This window comes from Penicillium citrinum (assembly GCF_028827155.1).
Source record: "Penicillium citrinum strain IBT 23319 chromosome Unknown utg000003l:1.0-4596430.0:1.0-4598250.0, whole genome shotgun sequence".
NCBI classification, from domain to species: domain Eukaryota; kingdom Fungi; phylum Ascomycota; class Eurotiomycetes; order Eurotiales; family Aspergillaceae; genus Penicillium; species Penicillium citrinum.
In genome coordinates this window covers 3902158-3916849 of record NW_026622688.1, presented here as the reverse complement: position 1 = coordinate 3916849, position 14692 = coordinate 3902158, and the positions used below count along the sequence as shown (strand labels likewise).

General features: G+C 46.6%; 7 protein-coding genes across 7 annotated transcripts; 5 read left to right on the top strand and 2 right to left on the bottom strand.

Moving 5' to 3' along the window:
* Nucleotides 1-137: 137 nt before the first annotated feature.
* Nucleotides 138-2372, bottom strand: N7469_004707 (glycoside hydrolase family 95 protein; the record flags this gene model as incomplete). Its single annotated transcript, XM_056643627.1, has 1 exon — nucleotides 138-2372. One exon carries the CDS (start codon nucleotides 2370-2372, stop codon nucleotides 138-140), a length of 2235 nt encoding a protein of 744 aa, XP_056503039.1.
* A 754-nt stretch (nucleotides 2373-3126) lies between these two features.
* On the top strand, nucleotides 3127-4873 carry N7469_004706 (putative MFS sugar transporter protein; the record flags this gene model as incomplete). Its single annotated transcript, XM_056643626.1, has 3 exons — nucleotides 3127-3321; nucleotides 3383-4168; nucleotides 4238-4873. Coding segments are annotated over 3 exons (1617 nt in total), but the record flags the coding sequence as incomplete, so codon positions are not given.
* A 459-nt stretch (nucleotides 4874-5332) lies between these two features.
* Nucleotides 5333-6172, top strand: N7469_004705 (uncharacterized protein; the record flags this gene model as incomplete). The annotated part of the gene is made up of 1 exon (XM_056643625.1): nucleotides 5333-6172. One exon carries the CDS (start codon nucleotides 5333-5335, stop codon nucleotides 6170-6172), a length of 840 nt encoding a protein of 279 aa, XP_056503037.1.
* A 1066-nt stretch (nucleotides 6173-7238) lies between these two features.
* N7469_004704 (cytochrome b561 domain-containing protein) lies at nucleotides 7239-7724 on the top strand (the record flags this gene model as incomplete). The annotated part of the gene is made up of 1 exon (XM_056643624.1): nucleotides 7239-7724. One exon carries the CDS (start codon nucleotides 7239-7241, stop codon nucleotides 7722-7724), a length of 486 nt encoding a protein of 161 aa, XP_056503036.1.
* Nucleotides 7725-7920: 196 nt separating this feature from the next.
* N7469_004703 (putative serine--tRNA ligase DIA4) lies at nucleotides 7921-9543 on the top strand (the record flags this gene model as incomplete). Its single annotated transcript, XM_056643623.1, has 1 exon — nucleotides 7921-9543. One exon carries the CDS (start codon nucleotides 7921-7923, stop codon nucleotides 9541-9543), a length of 1623 nt encoding a protein of 540 aa, XP_056503035.1.
* Nucleotides 9544-10086: 543 nt separating this feature from the next.
* N7469_004702 (uncharacterized protein) lies at nucleotides 10087-11791 on the bottom strand (the record flags this gene model as incomplete). Its single annotated transcript, XM_056643622.1, has 2 exons — nucleotides 10087-11226; nucleotides 11306-11791. 2 exons carry the CDS (start codon nucleotides 11789-11791, stop codon nucleotides 10087-10089), a joined length of 1626 nt encoding a protein of 541 aa, XP_056503034.1.
* Nucleotides 11792-13021: 1230 nt separating this feature from the next.
* ptpB (tyrosine protein phosphatase PTP1) lies at nucleotides 13022-14547 on the top strand (the record flags this gene model as incomplete). The annotated part of the gene is made up of 4 exons (XM_056643621.1): nucleotides 13022-13184; nucleotides 13358-13623; nucleotides 13694-13757; nucleotides 13790-14547. 4 exons carry the CDS (start codon nucleotides 13022-13024, stop codon nucleotides 14545-14547), a joined length of 1251 nt encoding a protein of 416 aa, XP_056503033.1.
* Between the last annotated feature and the right edge of the window lie 145 nt (nucleotides 14548-14692).

Below are 14692 nucleotides of genomic sequence, written 5' to 3'. Positions count from 1 at the left end.
GAGGGGCCATACAATGTCGACATGGCGGGGAAGACTACGCATATTGTGGATGGAGGACCGTGTTCCAAGAACAGCATAATATTGGGATAGAACAGATTTAGATTATGTTATTTGAGACGAATTTTATTGTGTGAGGTTCAAGGTGCAATAACTCTATGGAGGCCAGGCCCATTGATTTCAGTCTTGACCTCATTTTCTCCAGGAAAAAGAATTATAACCCTCTTTCCTAAGCCAGAAAAGATCTTGATCTCACCTATAATAAGACCATTCTTCCAGGAAAAGTCCAATTCAAACCCATCGCGGGCTCGTACACCCCGAATTTTCCCTGTCCAATGTTTTGGGCAAGCAGGAAGCAAACGAATTAGACCAGACTCGTGGGATTGTATCAGCATTTCCACAATACCTGCGCTTCCACCAAAATTACCATCGATCTGGAATGGCGGGTGGCTGTCAAGTAGATTTGGCAGAGTTGATTCGGCCAAAAGTCGATTCAGATGCTTTTCGCACTCTTCAGCTTCAAACAACCGAGCATGTAAGTTTATGAGCCACGCGCGACTCCATCCAGTATGGCCACCACCATTTTCAGCGCGGCGTCGTAGAACCACACCACAGGCGGCTGCCAGCTCCGGAGTCTGCGTTGGAGTTATGGCTTTTCCTGGATATAAAGCCCAAAGATGCGAAGTATGACGGTGTCCAGGCTCGACTTCAGCATAGTCACGAGCCCATTCTTGAAGGTAGCCAGAGGGACTTATCTTCATTGGAAGAAGTCGTTTTCGTGACACTCTAGCTCGCTCTAATACCTCGCTTTCAATAGCTAGTTCATTGGCCGCTGATTGAAAAATATCAAGGATTGCGTCGATGATTTGAATATCAACTGTTGATCCCTCGCACAAAACACCTTTTTGGCCCTGTGAGTCCAGGAATGAGTTTTCTGGCGAAACTGAAGGGTTCGTGAGAAGATGATTTCCTGTTTCGTCTTCTATCAGAAAGTCCAATATGAACAATACACATCCCTCTAGTATGGGGAACATGCGTTGGAGGAACTGCGACTGGCCAACAAAACGAAAGTGTTCCCAGATGTGGTAGCAAAGCCATGCTCCACCGAGCGGCCAAATAGTTGCTGGCATCCACCGATCAACTGGAGCAGTGTCTGCCCATATGTCCGTGCAAGAGTGTGCTGCCCAGCCTCGACATCCATACATGACCCGGGCCGTCTTCTCACCTGATTCTGCCAATCGTTCCAAAAGCTCGAAGAGTGACTCTTCACATTCGGAAAGGTTGCAGGCATTTGCTAGCCAATAATTCATCTGAAGATTGATGTTGATGGTAAATTTACTGCCCCAAGCTGGGTGAAAGGAAGGATTCCAGATTCCTTGTAGATTTGCAGGAAGGGCTTTATGTCCCTTGCGGCTGCAAGAGATGAGGAGATAACGACCATAATTGTGATAGAGTGCGAGCAATCCAGGATCAGCGGGTGATTTGATTCGTTTATCAGTCGGGATATCACTGCGGTCAGGTTGAAGATGAATTTGCATCCTGTCGTAAAGCTCATCATAGTCCAGCTTGTGCCTCATCCAGAGCTTATCTAGGCCTTCACAGAAGGCATTGTCGAGTTCTCGGGAAACTTGCTCGTCTGTGTCTGCAAAACGGAATGTAGTTTCGGCCGCTATCAATAGCAGTACTTTGGATGAGTTGAAGGTCAAGTTATTCCCAGTCTTCGTTATTATACCGTCATCTTCACATCGTCCCCAAACCATGCAGCAAGCACGATTGCTATTTCGACCCCCTGGAGTAACATGCATCTTGATCGAATCATTAGTAGCAGACACATCATCGAGGTATTCATTTGTCTCGAATTCCAGCTCACTCATCCGCGTCAATCTTAAGTTGAATTCGGCACTTGAAGAGGATTGTATCCTGATTGCGATAACATTGTCCGGGTAGCTAGCCCATACCTCCCTTTCGTAATGAACATCTTGATAATCGTATGATATGCGTACTGTCGCAGTTTGCAAGTCAAGCGAGCGTTTATAATTTGTAACTAAAGATGGGGCATGGCCAAAATCCAGGAAAAGATGTCCAAGAGGCTCGTATTGTCGTTGGCTAATGGGGTTCGCGAAGAATGCGAGTGTAGCAAGTTTCTCGGCCTCTGTATGATCACCAGCTCGAATAGCCTCTCGGATTCGAGGAAGGTATTTCAGTGCGTCTTGCGGCGTACGATCCTGTGGTCCCCCATACCATACCGAATCCTCGTTCAATTGCAGTAGCTCCGTATCGGTGCGGCCATAGATCATGGCTCCAAGGCGTCCATTACCAACCGGCAAAGCCTCATTCCAATCCCCTGCAGGCATTTCAAACCATAGTTCCGACATCTTTCCAGAGCAATAAACAAAAGCGAAATTGTAAGTGCAAAATAATGCAATTCAAGTCTAGGTCAAGCGGCCGAAGTCGTGTATGGTTCAACAAAAAAACGAAGCCAGGAAACGATCATCGAGAACATTGACTATTCGCAGGCCACTGAGTCTTTCTAGCCTGAACGACTGACGCCACAAAAATTAATTGAGGAATACTCCAGATTTCCCCAGAGTCTCAACTCCGCAAAAGTTGCATATAACCGGAGAATCCTGTCCCCCGCAGTCATTACTGGTGGATAATTCTCCTTTGGCGCACGATTTGTTTTCTTGACCAACTACCAGCTAAGATCTATCCAGTAGGAATAGGCTTGCAAGGAAATAATGTTTACTCTCAGACTTATTTAACGTATCCACCTCGGCTACTTCTGGACGACAAACAGCGTGACCAGCGCCAGCTTTCCACGCCAGTCCTTGCCCGCCAATCGTTTTTGCTTTTTCTTGTTGGACCACGCGATTTCGAGATTAAAAGCTGAACTAGCATTCTTTCAATTCCATTTCTGGCCCCTTGTGTCCTAAATATCCGTGGCAGAATGGGCTATCAGTGTCAAAGACCCCAGCTTATTGATTGGGTGTCTCCCTTCCTTTGGTGAAGCAACTCAAAGCTGATGTGGCAGAAATAGCCAAGGATTCCCCCCCTTCATGCCTCTTCTCCAGGAGTTCCTGGGCGGGTTCACATTGGACGCATCAGCTCTTCATTTGATACCGCAAAGACTCGAATCAAAGACCCACGATGGGTGAATCTAATGTCGAGGTGCTTAAAGCGAAGAGCGAAGAGCATATTGAAGAGATAGCTCTCGCTCGTTTGACCGAAGAGGATCTATGGAAGCTTTCTCAAGAATCTCTTAGTGTGTGGTCCTGGACAGGGTTTCGTCTGGGCTTGATCATGTTTGTTCATGGTTGTAATCAGGTGAGTCTTGAACTAAACATCATTTGCTTCGAATTTTTGCAGGAGCTGACCTTCATTGCAGGCAGGTTTCGGCGTTGACTGGGGAGTTATCGGAGGTATTAACGCAATTGAGTCATGGCACAACTATCTTGGGTTCGGCACCAGTGGTGGCACGTATGGACTGATTAACGCCCTTATGAGTATTGGAACGGTCTGTGGTGCCCCGTTTATGGGGCTTGCAGACGTCTTCGGGCGACGAGGAATAAATTTTGCTGGAAATGCCATCGTGATATTTGCTGCTATTCTCCAAGGGTGCGCGGTCAATGTGTCCATGTTCATGGCAGGTCGTTTCTTTATGGGATTTGGAACAGCCCTCATGTCCAGCTCGCAGTACATTGGTGAGATTTCGCCTATTCACCTTCGAGGTCGCATGGTAGGATTCTTCGGAGCATGTTTTCAAGTCGGCAGTTTGGTAATGCTTGGAGCAATGGTTGGACTCTCGAATCTACCTGGGAACAAGGCATGGCGTATCCCCTTGATTCTCGAGCTCATTTTTCCCGCTATTGTCTGTTTGACAATCTATGTGATTACGCCGGAATCGCCTCGCTATTATGTTATGAAAGGGAACCGACAAAAGGCGAAGGAAATTATTGCAAAGTATCATACCACTAGCACCGATATCAATGAGCCTATTGTCGAGATTGTGGTGTCTCAGATAGAGGAGTCTCTAGAAAGCGATCGACAAAGCTATAGATCCTTTTGGGACTATCGCGTGTTTTTCACCAAAATCGCCCGATACAGACTGCTGGTTCTAGTGCTCTATTCAATCTTCCAGCAGTGGAATGGCGGAAGTATCATTACTTACTACGTGAGTCCATCTTCGTGAAGTGGTGTGATTTTCTTCTACTACTAGTAATACTGATGAGAAGCATCTAAGATGGTACCTGCGCTAGAGACGGTTGGCATCGATGGCACAAAACAGCAGTTGGGAATTAACATTGGAACAACGGCAGTCTACTTCGTTTTTACCGCAGTTGGATCACTCATAGTCGACAAATTTCGCCGGCGGACATTGATCTTCGTAGGCCTGATCAGCATGATTGTTTTCCAGACAGCGACGACCATTACTTCCTGGCAGTTTAGCCTCGCGTCTAGTAATGCCGCAGCAGCGCTCACACTCCTTTGGATCTTTCTTTACCAAACATTCTCAGCGACATTTGTTGCTACAATGCATAATCTATATCCCGTGGAGATCCTGTCTCTGCCACTCCGAGCAAAAGGAATGGGGCTTTATGGACTGATACAGGGTGCTGCTAGCGCGGTCCAAACATATGGCATCAGTATCGGTATATCCAAGGTTGGCTATAAAATTTGGGTGGTATATATTGTCTACAACGCTGTTCAGCTGATATTGTCCTACTTTGCTTTCCCGGAAACTAGTGGGCTGAGTCTAGAGGAAATTGACGCAGTGTTTGAGACACCTGGCGTTCGGCCAGTCAAGATGTCTTTGGACATCTACAAAGCGAAAAAAGAGCGCATTGCTATTTCTCGTGATGAAGAAGCAAAGTTGTGATGTGGATTGGGTATAAACAAGTCCATAGTTTGAAACAAAGACTCATGCTAGTGGCGCATTGATACTGATCTATTGAAGCCATCAATGAATTATGCTGCAGATACCATTCATTTACAATAATTCTCGCAAGTATAATAATAGCATAGTAGTGTCATTAAATAGGCTCAAAGGGAGCAAATGCATCAAAGGACCAAATAGGTTCAAAGTGCTTTATATCGAACAAAGAGGGTGCTTCGAAGGCCAACCAGTATCATGAGAGTGCTCCTCTCGACTGAAGACCTGCATATAAAAGATTTAAGTGATAGGAGTACTTTTACAAGTTGCCACAAACATATTTATAGTATTGAAATATAATATCGCACATGAACTATGTGGTCATATTTGACGCATCGATTTAACTACATGGCATCACTGGGCCAGCATCGATCCCCTGAAAGAGTCGAAGAACCGAACCCCACAATGATCGCTCTATCAAAAAGCTCTTTCGATCAATATTGGACCACATGCACTGACTTTCTCAAAACCCAGATCAAAGATTTTAGTCACATTCCATCGAGCCACGAGGAGGTGGCTCAAATGATGAAGCAGCTTCATACAAAAGTTGCGCAGGTTTGGCAGGATACCGATCATGAAGGATTCACAATTAACCGATCACACGTTGACATTGTTCAAGCAGGGATTCTAGAGTGTTCTACATTTATCAGAGATAATCCGACTCGTTGTCGAGAAGCTGTCAACTCGATGATAGTGATTCTGCGCTTTATGAGGGAGATTTACCCTAAGAAAACACTCAACCACAGCCTACGACGTCAAATCAACGAGTTAGAACGGTATGAAGCCCCCGATGCTGTGCACTATATTAAGAGACTTATTCCGCAGTATCTTCCTAGTCAAATGCCCGCATCATTGACTTCTCTCGATGCTCGAATCTATGCTATAAGATGGCGAGGGTTTATTTCGCTTTTGGAATTGCGAGCGACTACTCTTCGAGATCATCCCAGATGGAGCAAGCATATTGAAATTGAAATCCAGAAACTCCTGGTGGAAGTTAAGGAGATCAAGATCAATGCGCTCACTGATGCTATGGTAATTGGAGCCCCTTGTGAAGAGCTCGTTTGCATGGTCGATCACTGTACTCTTGCTATTCTGATTGTCCAGGCACAATTGCGGACTCTTAGTCGGGATATCGAGAAGGCTGAATGGGTGGCGTCAATCTTGATTGAATATTTGAATTCTCTGGATTTACATTCTGGGTCGAATACAATCGGACGCTGGTCGGATGATGAAGATCTCATTTAGATACTGCAGTAGTACTGCAGTAGTAGGATGCATCAAGATGGTATCTATGAATTTGACAAATTGAATTTGAATCAGGGTGAATATTAGTAAAATCAGTATAGTTAGTTAATATCAGATAGTTATAACTATCAGCATGCAATGGGATTAAAAATCAGCATCTTCTTTACTAATACTGTAACAGGTGTTAGTTACTGCAAGGAGTGTTTCTAGTGTTACAAATCCTGGACTTTTGATGGGATGATTGGCAGATATAATATACATTGGGGGCTGACTTTATCGTCATCGGAGCCGAGTATCACGCCAAACAAAGAGTCTTTGTCGTATTTATTTTTGAGGCCTAATGCTGGTCATATCAAAAGCATCCATGAATGCATCATAACGATTCGTCAACTCATGCAGGAATGTGTGATAGTCACGCAGCTGGAAAGGTGAAAGCTGACATTCTCTCTCTCTCTCTCTCTCTCTCTCTCTCTCTCTCTTCTCTATTTACTTCTTTCTTTTCTCTCTTCTCTTTCTCCAACCGTTTCTCTTCCACTTCGCAACTTCGCAACTTTGCCATTCTGTTTTCTGCAACACGCCCGCAAAGGTCCAACATGACCTCTCCTAATGGAATCCCAGACTCTCATCCAGGGACTCTAACCACCGAGGAAGATGAGCCTTTGTTGGGTCAAGTCAGTGATCTGAATCATACGCAGGAGCAGCATGAGAAGATCATTTTCAACTTCATCTCTGGTAATCCCTAGTCTATCTATCTATCTTCTTGATTGCCTCTTAATTCCTCTAACGTACTCTCTTTATTTTCTGCTCTCTAGGTACCGCGAGTGTTGTGCAAGCTGGAATATGGATTGTAAGTGCCCCCAGTTTAATGGTGTACAAGCAAATATGTCGAACTTGCAGCTCAATCACGAATTCATCAGCTGGCAATTCTTGTGTGGGCAGATCTTTTATCACAGCCAATCGCCCTCTTTACTGGACATCCGGTGAGTTGACTCTTATCACCCTCCTTTGTCGAGTATAGGATGAATGATAAATTAAATTATCCTTTCACGAATTCAAGCTCCTCGGTATGTCTGCACTTTTTCTTCAAGTACAAGCTGCTCTCATTCTTCAACCAACCTCCACTCCACGACATAAAACCCTTGGAACCCGCATCCACGCCGGAATTCAACTGACCAGTCTCCTCTGCTTCCTCGGGGCTTTCACCATCATCGAAATCAACAAAGGCGATCATCCACACTTTATCTCTCCCCATGGAATTCTCGGTCTAATCACAGTGATCTTTGTCGTGTTACAAGCCCTTGTCGGTATTGCACAATTCTTCTTTCCCGTCTCAGTCTTCGGTAGTGTTGACGCTGGTAAACGAATGTATAAATACCATCGATGGACGGGATATGTTTTGTTATTGTTGGAGACTGCATTGGTTCTGGCGGCGACGCAGACTGGCGCTTTAGCCATTCCGACATGGTCGGTTGTCTTGACTTTATTGATTATTCTTGCGGGGATTGCACCAAGGATTAAAAAGCAGAAATTGGGATTTCCTGTTAGTAGTTAGGATCAGCCATCATCTTATTACTCTAATATATTATTTTACACAATACCTACGTACTACATCACCCACTGCTCGTTGTAGTCTTGCAGTTAAGTAGGGAGTGAGTGATGGCCCCCACCAAAATGGAATGATCCCACCCGAATTGGTTGATTCTCTCCAACTTCTCTTCCCATCTTCCTCTTTTCTTCATCTTCCTTCAATGGCCTCCTCTTTTCCCTACACCTGTTTTACTTGCAGGTTACGAATTCAATCAACAAGGCGACTCTCAAGACCACGTACTTTCGCCGGAATTCGTCAAGTTCACCAACTTCCACGACCTCCCACTGCTCCCAAACCCATCCCCGACCTCAAAAACATCCGTCAAAATGCCGACCTCCACGCCAGCAATTGTATAGAGCGGAACTACGCGGCTCATGCAATTTATCCCTCGAAGATTCAAAGCTTGTCTGAAGAAGTCAGAGTACTGGATCAGGACTTGAAATCCCCACGATCCCGCATCAAACAGCTCGAGAAGACAATTGCGAAACTCTCCATTGCAGCGCGCCAGGACGCCAACACACAGAAGTCAAGCGAGGGATCGAGTAGTGGAAATGTTGAGGAGGAAATTTCAGCCCTGAAGCTAGAGGCACAAAAGCTGAAAGACGAGTCGCAGACCATGGCAGTGCGCCAATCTGCCTGCGCCGATGAAATCAATCGTCTCGCCTTATCTCTACCAAATCTCTCCTCCGCCGAAACCCCCGTCGGCGACAACCCTCGACTAATCGAATACATCAATCTCGATCCGAACGCACCACCCACATGGACACGTCAATCATCGAAAGAGCTCACAGCCCGATCGCACGTCACAATTGGTACAGAGCTGGGTCTAATCGACTTCGCAAGTTCAGCGACAACAACCGGGTGGGGATGGTATTTCCTAATCAACGAAGGAGCAATGCTCGAACAAGCTCTGATACAATATTCTCTGAGCGTCGCACGACGTCGTGGATGGAGAACCGTCGCGCCACCTTCAATCGTCTATTCTTACATCGCAGAAGCATGTGGATTTCAACCACGCGATCAACATAACGAGCAACAAATCTGGTCCATTGAACAATCCGATCGTGATCGCGACAACAAGCCTCAACGCTCTTTGACCGGGACTGCGGAGATTCCACTCGCAGCCATGTACGCTGGTCGCGATTTTAATGCTACAGATCTCCCCATCAAAATGGTTGGTGCGAGTCGTTGTTATCGCGCTGAAGCTGGGTCGCGAGGTGTCGACACGAAGGGGCTTTATCGAGTTCATGAATTTACCAAGGTGGAAATGTTCGGTTGGGCAGATCATAATCCCTCAGAGTCATCGGACTCGTCTAACCCAACGTCAGATGATCTTTTCTCTGAACTTCTGGATATTCAGACTGAAATCCTTACATCTTTGCATCTACCCTGTCGCGTCTTGGAAATGCCTACTACCGACCTGGGCGCGAGCGCAAGTCGTAAACGCGATATTGAAGCTCTTTTCCCCTCGCGATATAGGCCTACGACGACTCCCTCCGGGAATGAATCCGGTCTGGAATGGTTGGAGTCTGCTTGGGGCGAGGTGACATCCGCTTCTATCTGTACAGATTATCAGAGTCGACGGTTGGCAACTCGGGTTCGTGGTGGTACGACGAAGGACTCGCGTTTCCCGCATACTGTTAATGGTACGGCTATGGCTGTTCCGCGCGTTTTGGCGGCTATCTTGGAAAATAATTGGGATGCTGAGAATGGGGTAGTTGTTATCCCAGAGGTATTGCGTCCTTGGATGGATGGTATGGAGACCATTGGTCGACGAGAGTAGGACTGGACTCGTAGGGTTGGTTATGTAAATCTTCTCCTTGTGTACACTACGTTACTATTATATTTTGGAGGCGATGTACGATATCATGTATGTCTGAGACATACAGAATCTCGCGAGAAGGGCATATGTTCATCAAATGTGTTCATTTAGGCAATTGTGTCTCAGTCGAGCATTTATAAGCGAAGGACATGAGGCAAAGGATGCTGTATTATAGATAAACTTCAAGACATTTCGTGACATGGCATCGTGAAAACTAACTAGAACGTCAGGGCAAGGGCATCAAAATACTGGACACATAACATCGTCTGGCAGATAGCCAAGCTCCTGGCAGATAAGGGTACAACTGCTTCGTTTGATCTGGCCAGCAGCCAAAGAAGCAGCAGCAGGTTTCCAAGACACTGCAAGTAAGCAAAAAGTGGTAGCTGGAGATGGGAATAAACGCAGCGCCGGAAAAGACAGATATCGAAGACAAGATAAAATCGCAGAGTAGGTTTTTCTTTTTTTAAAAAAAGATAGGAGGCATGCTTATAAACTGTCATCGGGCTAGCTCCAGGGTATATCGATATCCTCTACTCGGACGCAGGTCAAGTAGGGCAATCCTGGTATTGGGGTGTTCTCTCGCGCTCCAGATGCAGCGGTATTTTGTTCACTGGGAGGTTTCATCTCCAATTCGAGGAAGTTCCTCATAAGTGGTTTCACGATTTCTCGGGCAAGTCGTTTGATCTCATCCATTTTGCGTTCAAATCGTTTCAGAGTTTCCCTGGAATAGAGCGAGCCGGAGGACGGTGTTGGGTGTAGTTTGAGAAAGCGTTTAATTTCGTCGTGAGGGAGATAAGCTTGCGAGGAGCTGGACCCGATCAATCTATATACCTTGGCAGCAGGATCTGCCGGGGCTACTGGTCTAGATGACCCCGTTTGGGACCCCAGTATGGTTGGCGGAGGAGCAGTATTGGGATTGGTGGAATTCTTGAGTATCGGCGCTGGAGGAGGAGTTGTATTCTCGATTAACCATTGACGGAAGAGTGAGACAGCCAACCAGTCTAAATAAGCATTCGAAGGCGTGACGCGTTCACCGCGGGAAGTAGTCAAAGAAAGACGGAAGAGCTTTGATTCAACGCGTGCTTTCAGGTCTTCCAGATCCTCGTATTTATCCTCGATCAAATCGAGGACGGAATCTGGGAGAGGTGCGTATGAACCATTTCGCAGGTTGGGCAAAGCCGCAGGCCATTGGCCCACGACGTGAACCAGGGCCTCGGAGAATATCACTCGACTGCGTGCAAGGTAGCCCAATTTCAGGTAACTTGGCGGATACTTTGCGATTTGTTTGAATAGCCTTGAACCGAAACCTAGGAGGTGATGATCGACACGAGGCCCGGTCACCGGTAAAGCATCGTACATATCTGCCAACGCCAGAAGGGACTTGCACTCGGCGTAGGCTGTAGCAATATTCACACTACTGATGTTGGGCGGGTGATTGTAGAAAAGGCGAAACAGATTATCATAATCGCGGACTAATGGGTGAATGGCGCTGGGATCATCCGCAGTCTGAGGCACATGTACCACCGACTGCATCCCTGAGAGATTAGCCATGGAGCGAAAGAAACCAGCTTGCGCATTAGACGGTTTGGTCACCGTAGGCGAGAATGGGGACGGATGGCCGGTAAAGGTAGTGAAACTTGGCTGCTGCTCAAAAGAAAGTGTGAGCCATTGATCTAGTTGCTAGACATAACTTGTAATGGAGGCCGAGGGGGCTTCAACAAACCCTTTGTACAAGACTCGGCACTTCATCCTGCGCCCGCTTGTCCCAGTCGAGTTCATATCGCCAACGACGTTGTTCTCCTGGCCGCGAAAATTGTGCGCCGCCATCTGATGGAACCACAGTAGATCCATTTGATAACGAGTCCTCCTCACTGACTCGCGACAGGGAGCTATCTATCTTGGAAGGGCCCGAGCTGATTTGTCGCGACCAGTCCTCATTTGTACTTGCTTCAAAAAAGCCCGAACATTGCGCCAATATCAAGCGATGCAGGAGATAGCGCTTCTCCTGAGAACCGGCTTGAATTACGATCTCGGTATCGCCCGTATAGGTGAAGATGGGGAAATCGTTCGACGAGGAGTGTAAAGAGCCCGTTCCATGGTGTGAGCGACCAGATCGATGTCTTCGGTGTGAGTGGGAATGTCGCGATACCACGGATGGGGTACTCTGGTTGGGTGCGACGCGATCGAGTATTTGAGCGGAGGAGACCATATCGCCGAGGTGTGAAAGGTATGAAGGAGTAGATAGAAAGGGTGTGTCGGTGATTCACACCCGTCATGAACAAATTAGGTTCTTCATGAAAAAGGGGGGAGAAGAAGAAGAGGGGAGGGCAAGAAAAAAGACAGAAGATTTGAGGAAGTGGAAGAGCGAAAAGACAAAGTCGAGTTTGAAGATGCGCGCGCGGGATTGTTTTCCATTCGGATTTGGAAGTACTTCGGCGAGTACTAACTATGTAAATCAAAGAATAACTAATCTACACAATACCAGTAGAAGTTACTTGCGAAATAAATACAAATATACAAATAAGATGAGAAATAGAGAAATACAAGAGTCAAATGCAGACCAGACTATTTCTCCACATAACATACACAAAGTAAATACTGTGTACATAGAAAAGTGCTGATATTCGCCGCACGCAGCTGAGCGAGTGTGGCAAAGCAGTGGGAACTGCCCGACTGCGGCCAATTACCAACTTGGCTTAGCCATTTGGTTTATTTTTATAAGTAAATAAAGAGGAGGTCCGGTTTCATATACGATTTCATTTTTTTATAATTTCAACTTTTATTTTTATTTTTTATTTTTTTAATTTAATCTCGGGCACTTTTACTTTCTTCTTTTCTTCGTCGGTGGTTCTTCCTCTTTTTCTTTCTCTCCACCGCGGATGACTCGCCCCTCCTTTCCGGCCCCTCCTTGAACAATCTCACCAGTGCGAAAATTAAATTTTACCGGTTTGACAAAGGAAGAGGGGAAGAGTGCGTGAGTGTTTGAGACAGACAGAGAGAGAGTGTGTGTGAGAGAAATATAGAGAGAGATAGAGAGGGAAAATCAGACAGGGATTGCAATACTTGAAAAGCAATCCAGCACTGTTCTCTCTTCCTGGAAAGGTTGTGCAAGACACCGAGGTGTGACACTACACTATTGCGATACTCTTCCACTATTCTCCTCCGTGATATCTCCCAGAAAATCTGGCCTTGGACACAGCTTCCCGGGACAGCTACTATAGCTGTCCCGATCTGTCCTCCTTACAGATTTCCAACTATTCCGCCGCTGCCTACGGGATTGATCAGGATATTAGTACCGAGCCCGAAGACTCTCGTTCGTCCTCACCCGACTCCGTTGCCCCGCGCGCAAAAAAAACGCTTCAAATCTCACCTTGTCTCAAAGAAAGCCCGCGGAGTCATCGGCAAGGTTCGCGCACTCCAGAAGGTCGCTGCCGCTAAAATGGCGCATCCGGCTATTAAGATCGATACAAGTGTGCAGACAACCAAGCGCGGATTATCGGATGAGGCCGGTCTTGACCTGGTAGACGGGGAACAAGGGAATCCTCGGTTGGAGGATGGAAATAAGGATAATGTCCCACCGTTCTTGTGTCAAACAGCTTCTGGTGAGTACAGAAGGAGAAGGAGAAGAAGAGGAAGAAGAGGATGTTGTTGTTGTTGCTGCCGCTGCCGCTGCATGCAACCCCTCTCGGAGAATACCAGCCGCATGGAAGGGGGTGAAAAATGAAAAAGGAAATAAACTAAGACATCTCACTAACCTCTTGATTCATCTTGACAGAGATACATGATAAATTCGAAGGGTTAGAATGGATGCAAAAGGACAGGATGACAGAGGGCTTGTTGTCCAATGACCCAGATCATCCTTTTGCTCTCGAATCAGATCCCAGAGTGAAAGCGAGGAATCGATACTTCAATGTGCAGGCCTGGGCAAATTGCCGAATCCATCTGCGGGTACCCGAAGGGGAATGTGACTTCATCAACGCTTCACCTATTGTTCTGAGGGATACGCTCACCGATGAAGAAAGGAGATACATTGCAACACAGGTCAGTGGCAGTTCCACGAAATTATTTATCCTTCTGCTGTTAGATTAGGCGCGCTAACTCATCCATGTAGGGACCTAAGCTTGGACAACTCTCTCATTTTTGGCACATGGTCTTCCATGAAAGCAAAGAGATCGGTGTCATTGTCATGCTTACCCGGACTTTTGAGGCAGGCCGGGAAAAATGCGCGCAATACTTTCCTTTGGACTCGGAGCAGGCCTCGATCATTCTGACGAGGAGGAAGCAGATCCATTTGTGACCGATGAATCCGAGCAGCAGGATGACGGAGTTATTGGCAAAGTCACTCTGTTAGAGTCCACGTTTGATGAGAAAGCGCAATCTGAAGTCCGTAAACTCGAGCTGACTATTGGCTCTGAGTCGAAGATCATATGGCATTTTCTCTTTGCAGGCTGGGCGGACTATTCGAAACCAGAAGGAAACAATCGCGAAGCGCTTCTTGAGTTGATCAGGCTTTCGGCCTCCAAATCCACCCCGGACAATCCACGTGTCGTACATTGCAGTGCGGGTGTTGGCCGGACAGGAACGTTTATTGCTCTTGATCATTTGCTGGAGGAACTCGATTCGGGCCAACTGCTGCAAGTGACCGATGCGGAATCGGATCCGGTCTTTGAAACAGTCAACCAAATGCGTGAGCAACGAATGATGATGGTGTACAATGAGATGCAGATGCAGTTTATCTATGAAGTTTTGCGAGAGCAGACCGATTTGAAGCTGGGAAAATTCCCATCTCACGACAGCCAATCCTCTGGAAGTGACTGCGAACCACGATCCGCAAAGGTGGCTAAGTTGAACTCTAATACGGATTATCTGCCTGCATCGAAGCCTGAATTAGAAGCCACCCCAGACCATATTTCAACTCCGACGCGCAGCTGGTCTGGAACACCCGAAGTATCTGACAGTGACTGATGAAAGTCATGTATTAGTCCTCTTCTCTTCTCTTCCCTCTGTGCTGCACGCCCCAGAGCAGCCCGCTGTCAAACTTCATTGCTTGATTCTTATTCTTTCATTGTTCTCATCACGACTTCTCTTCACTTCTTGACTTCTTGACTCA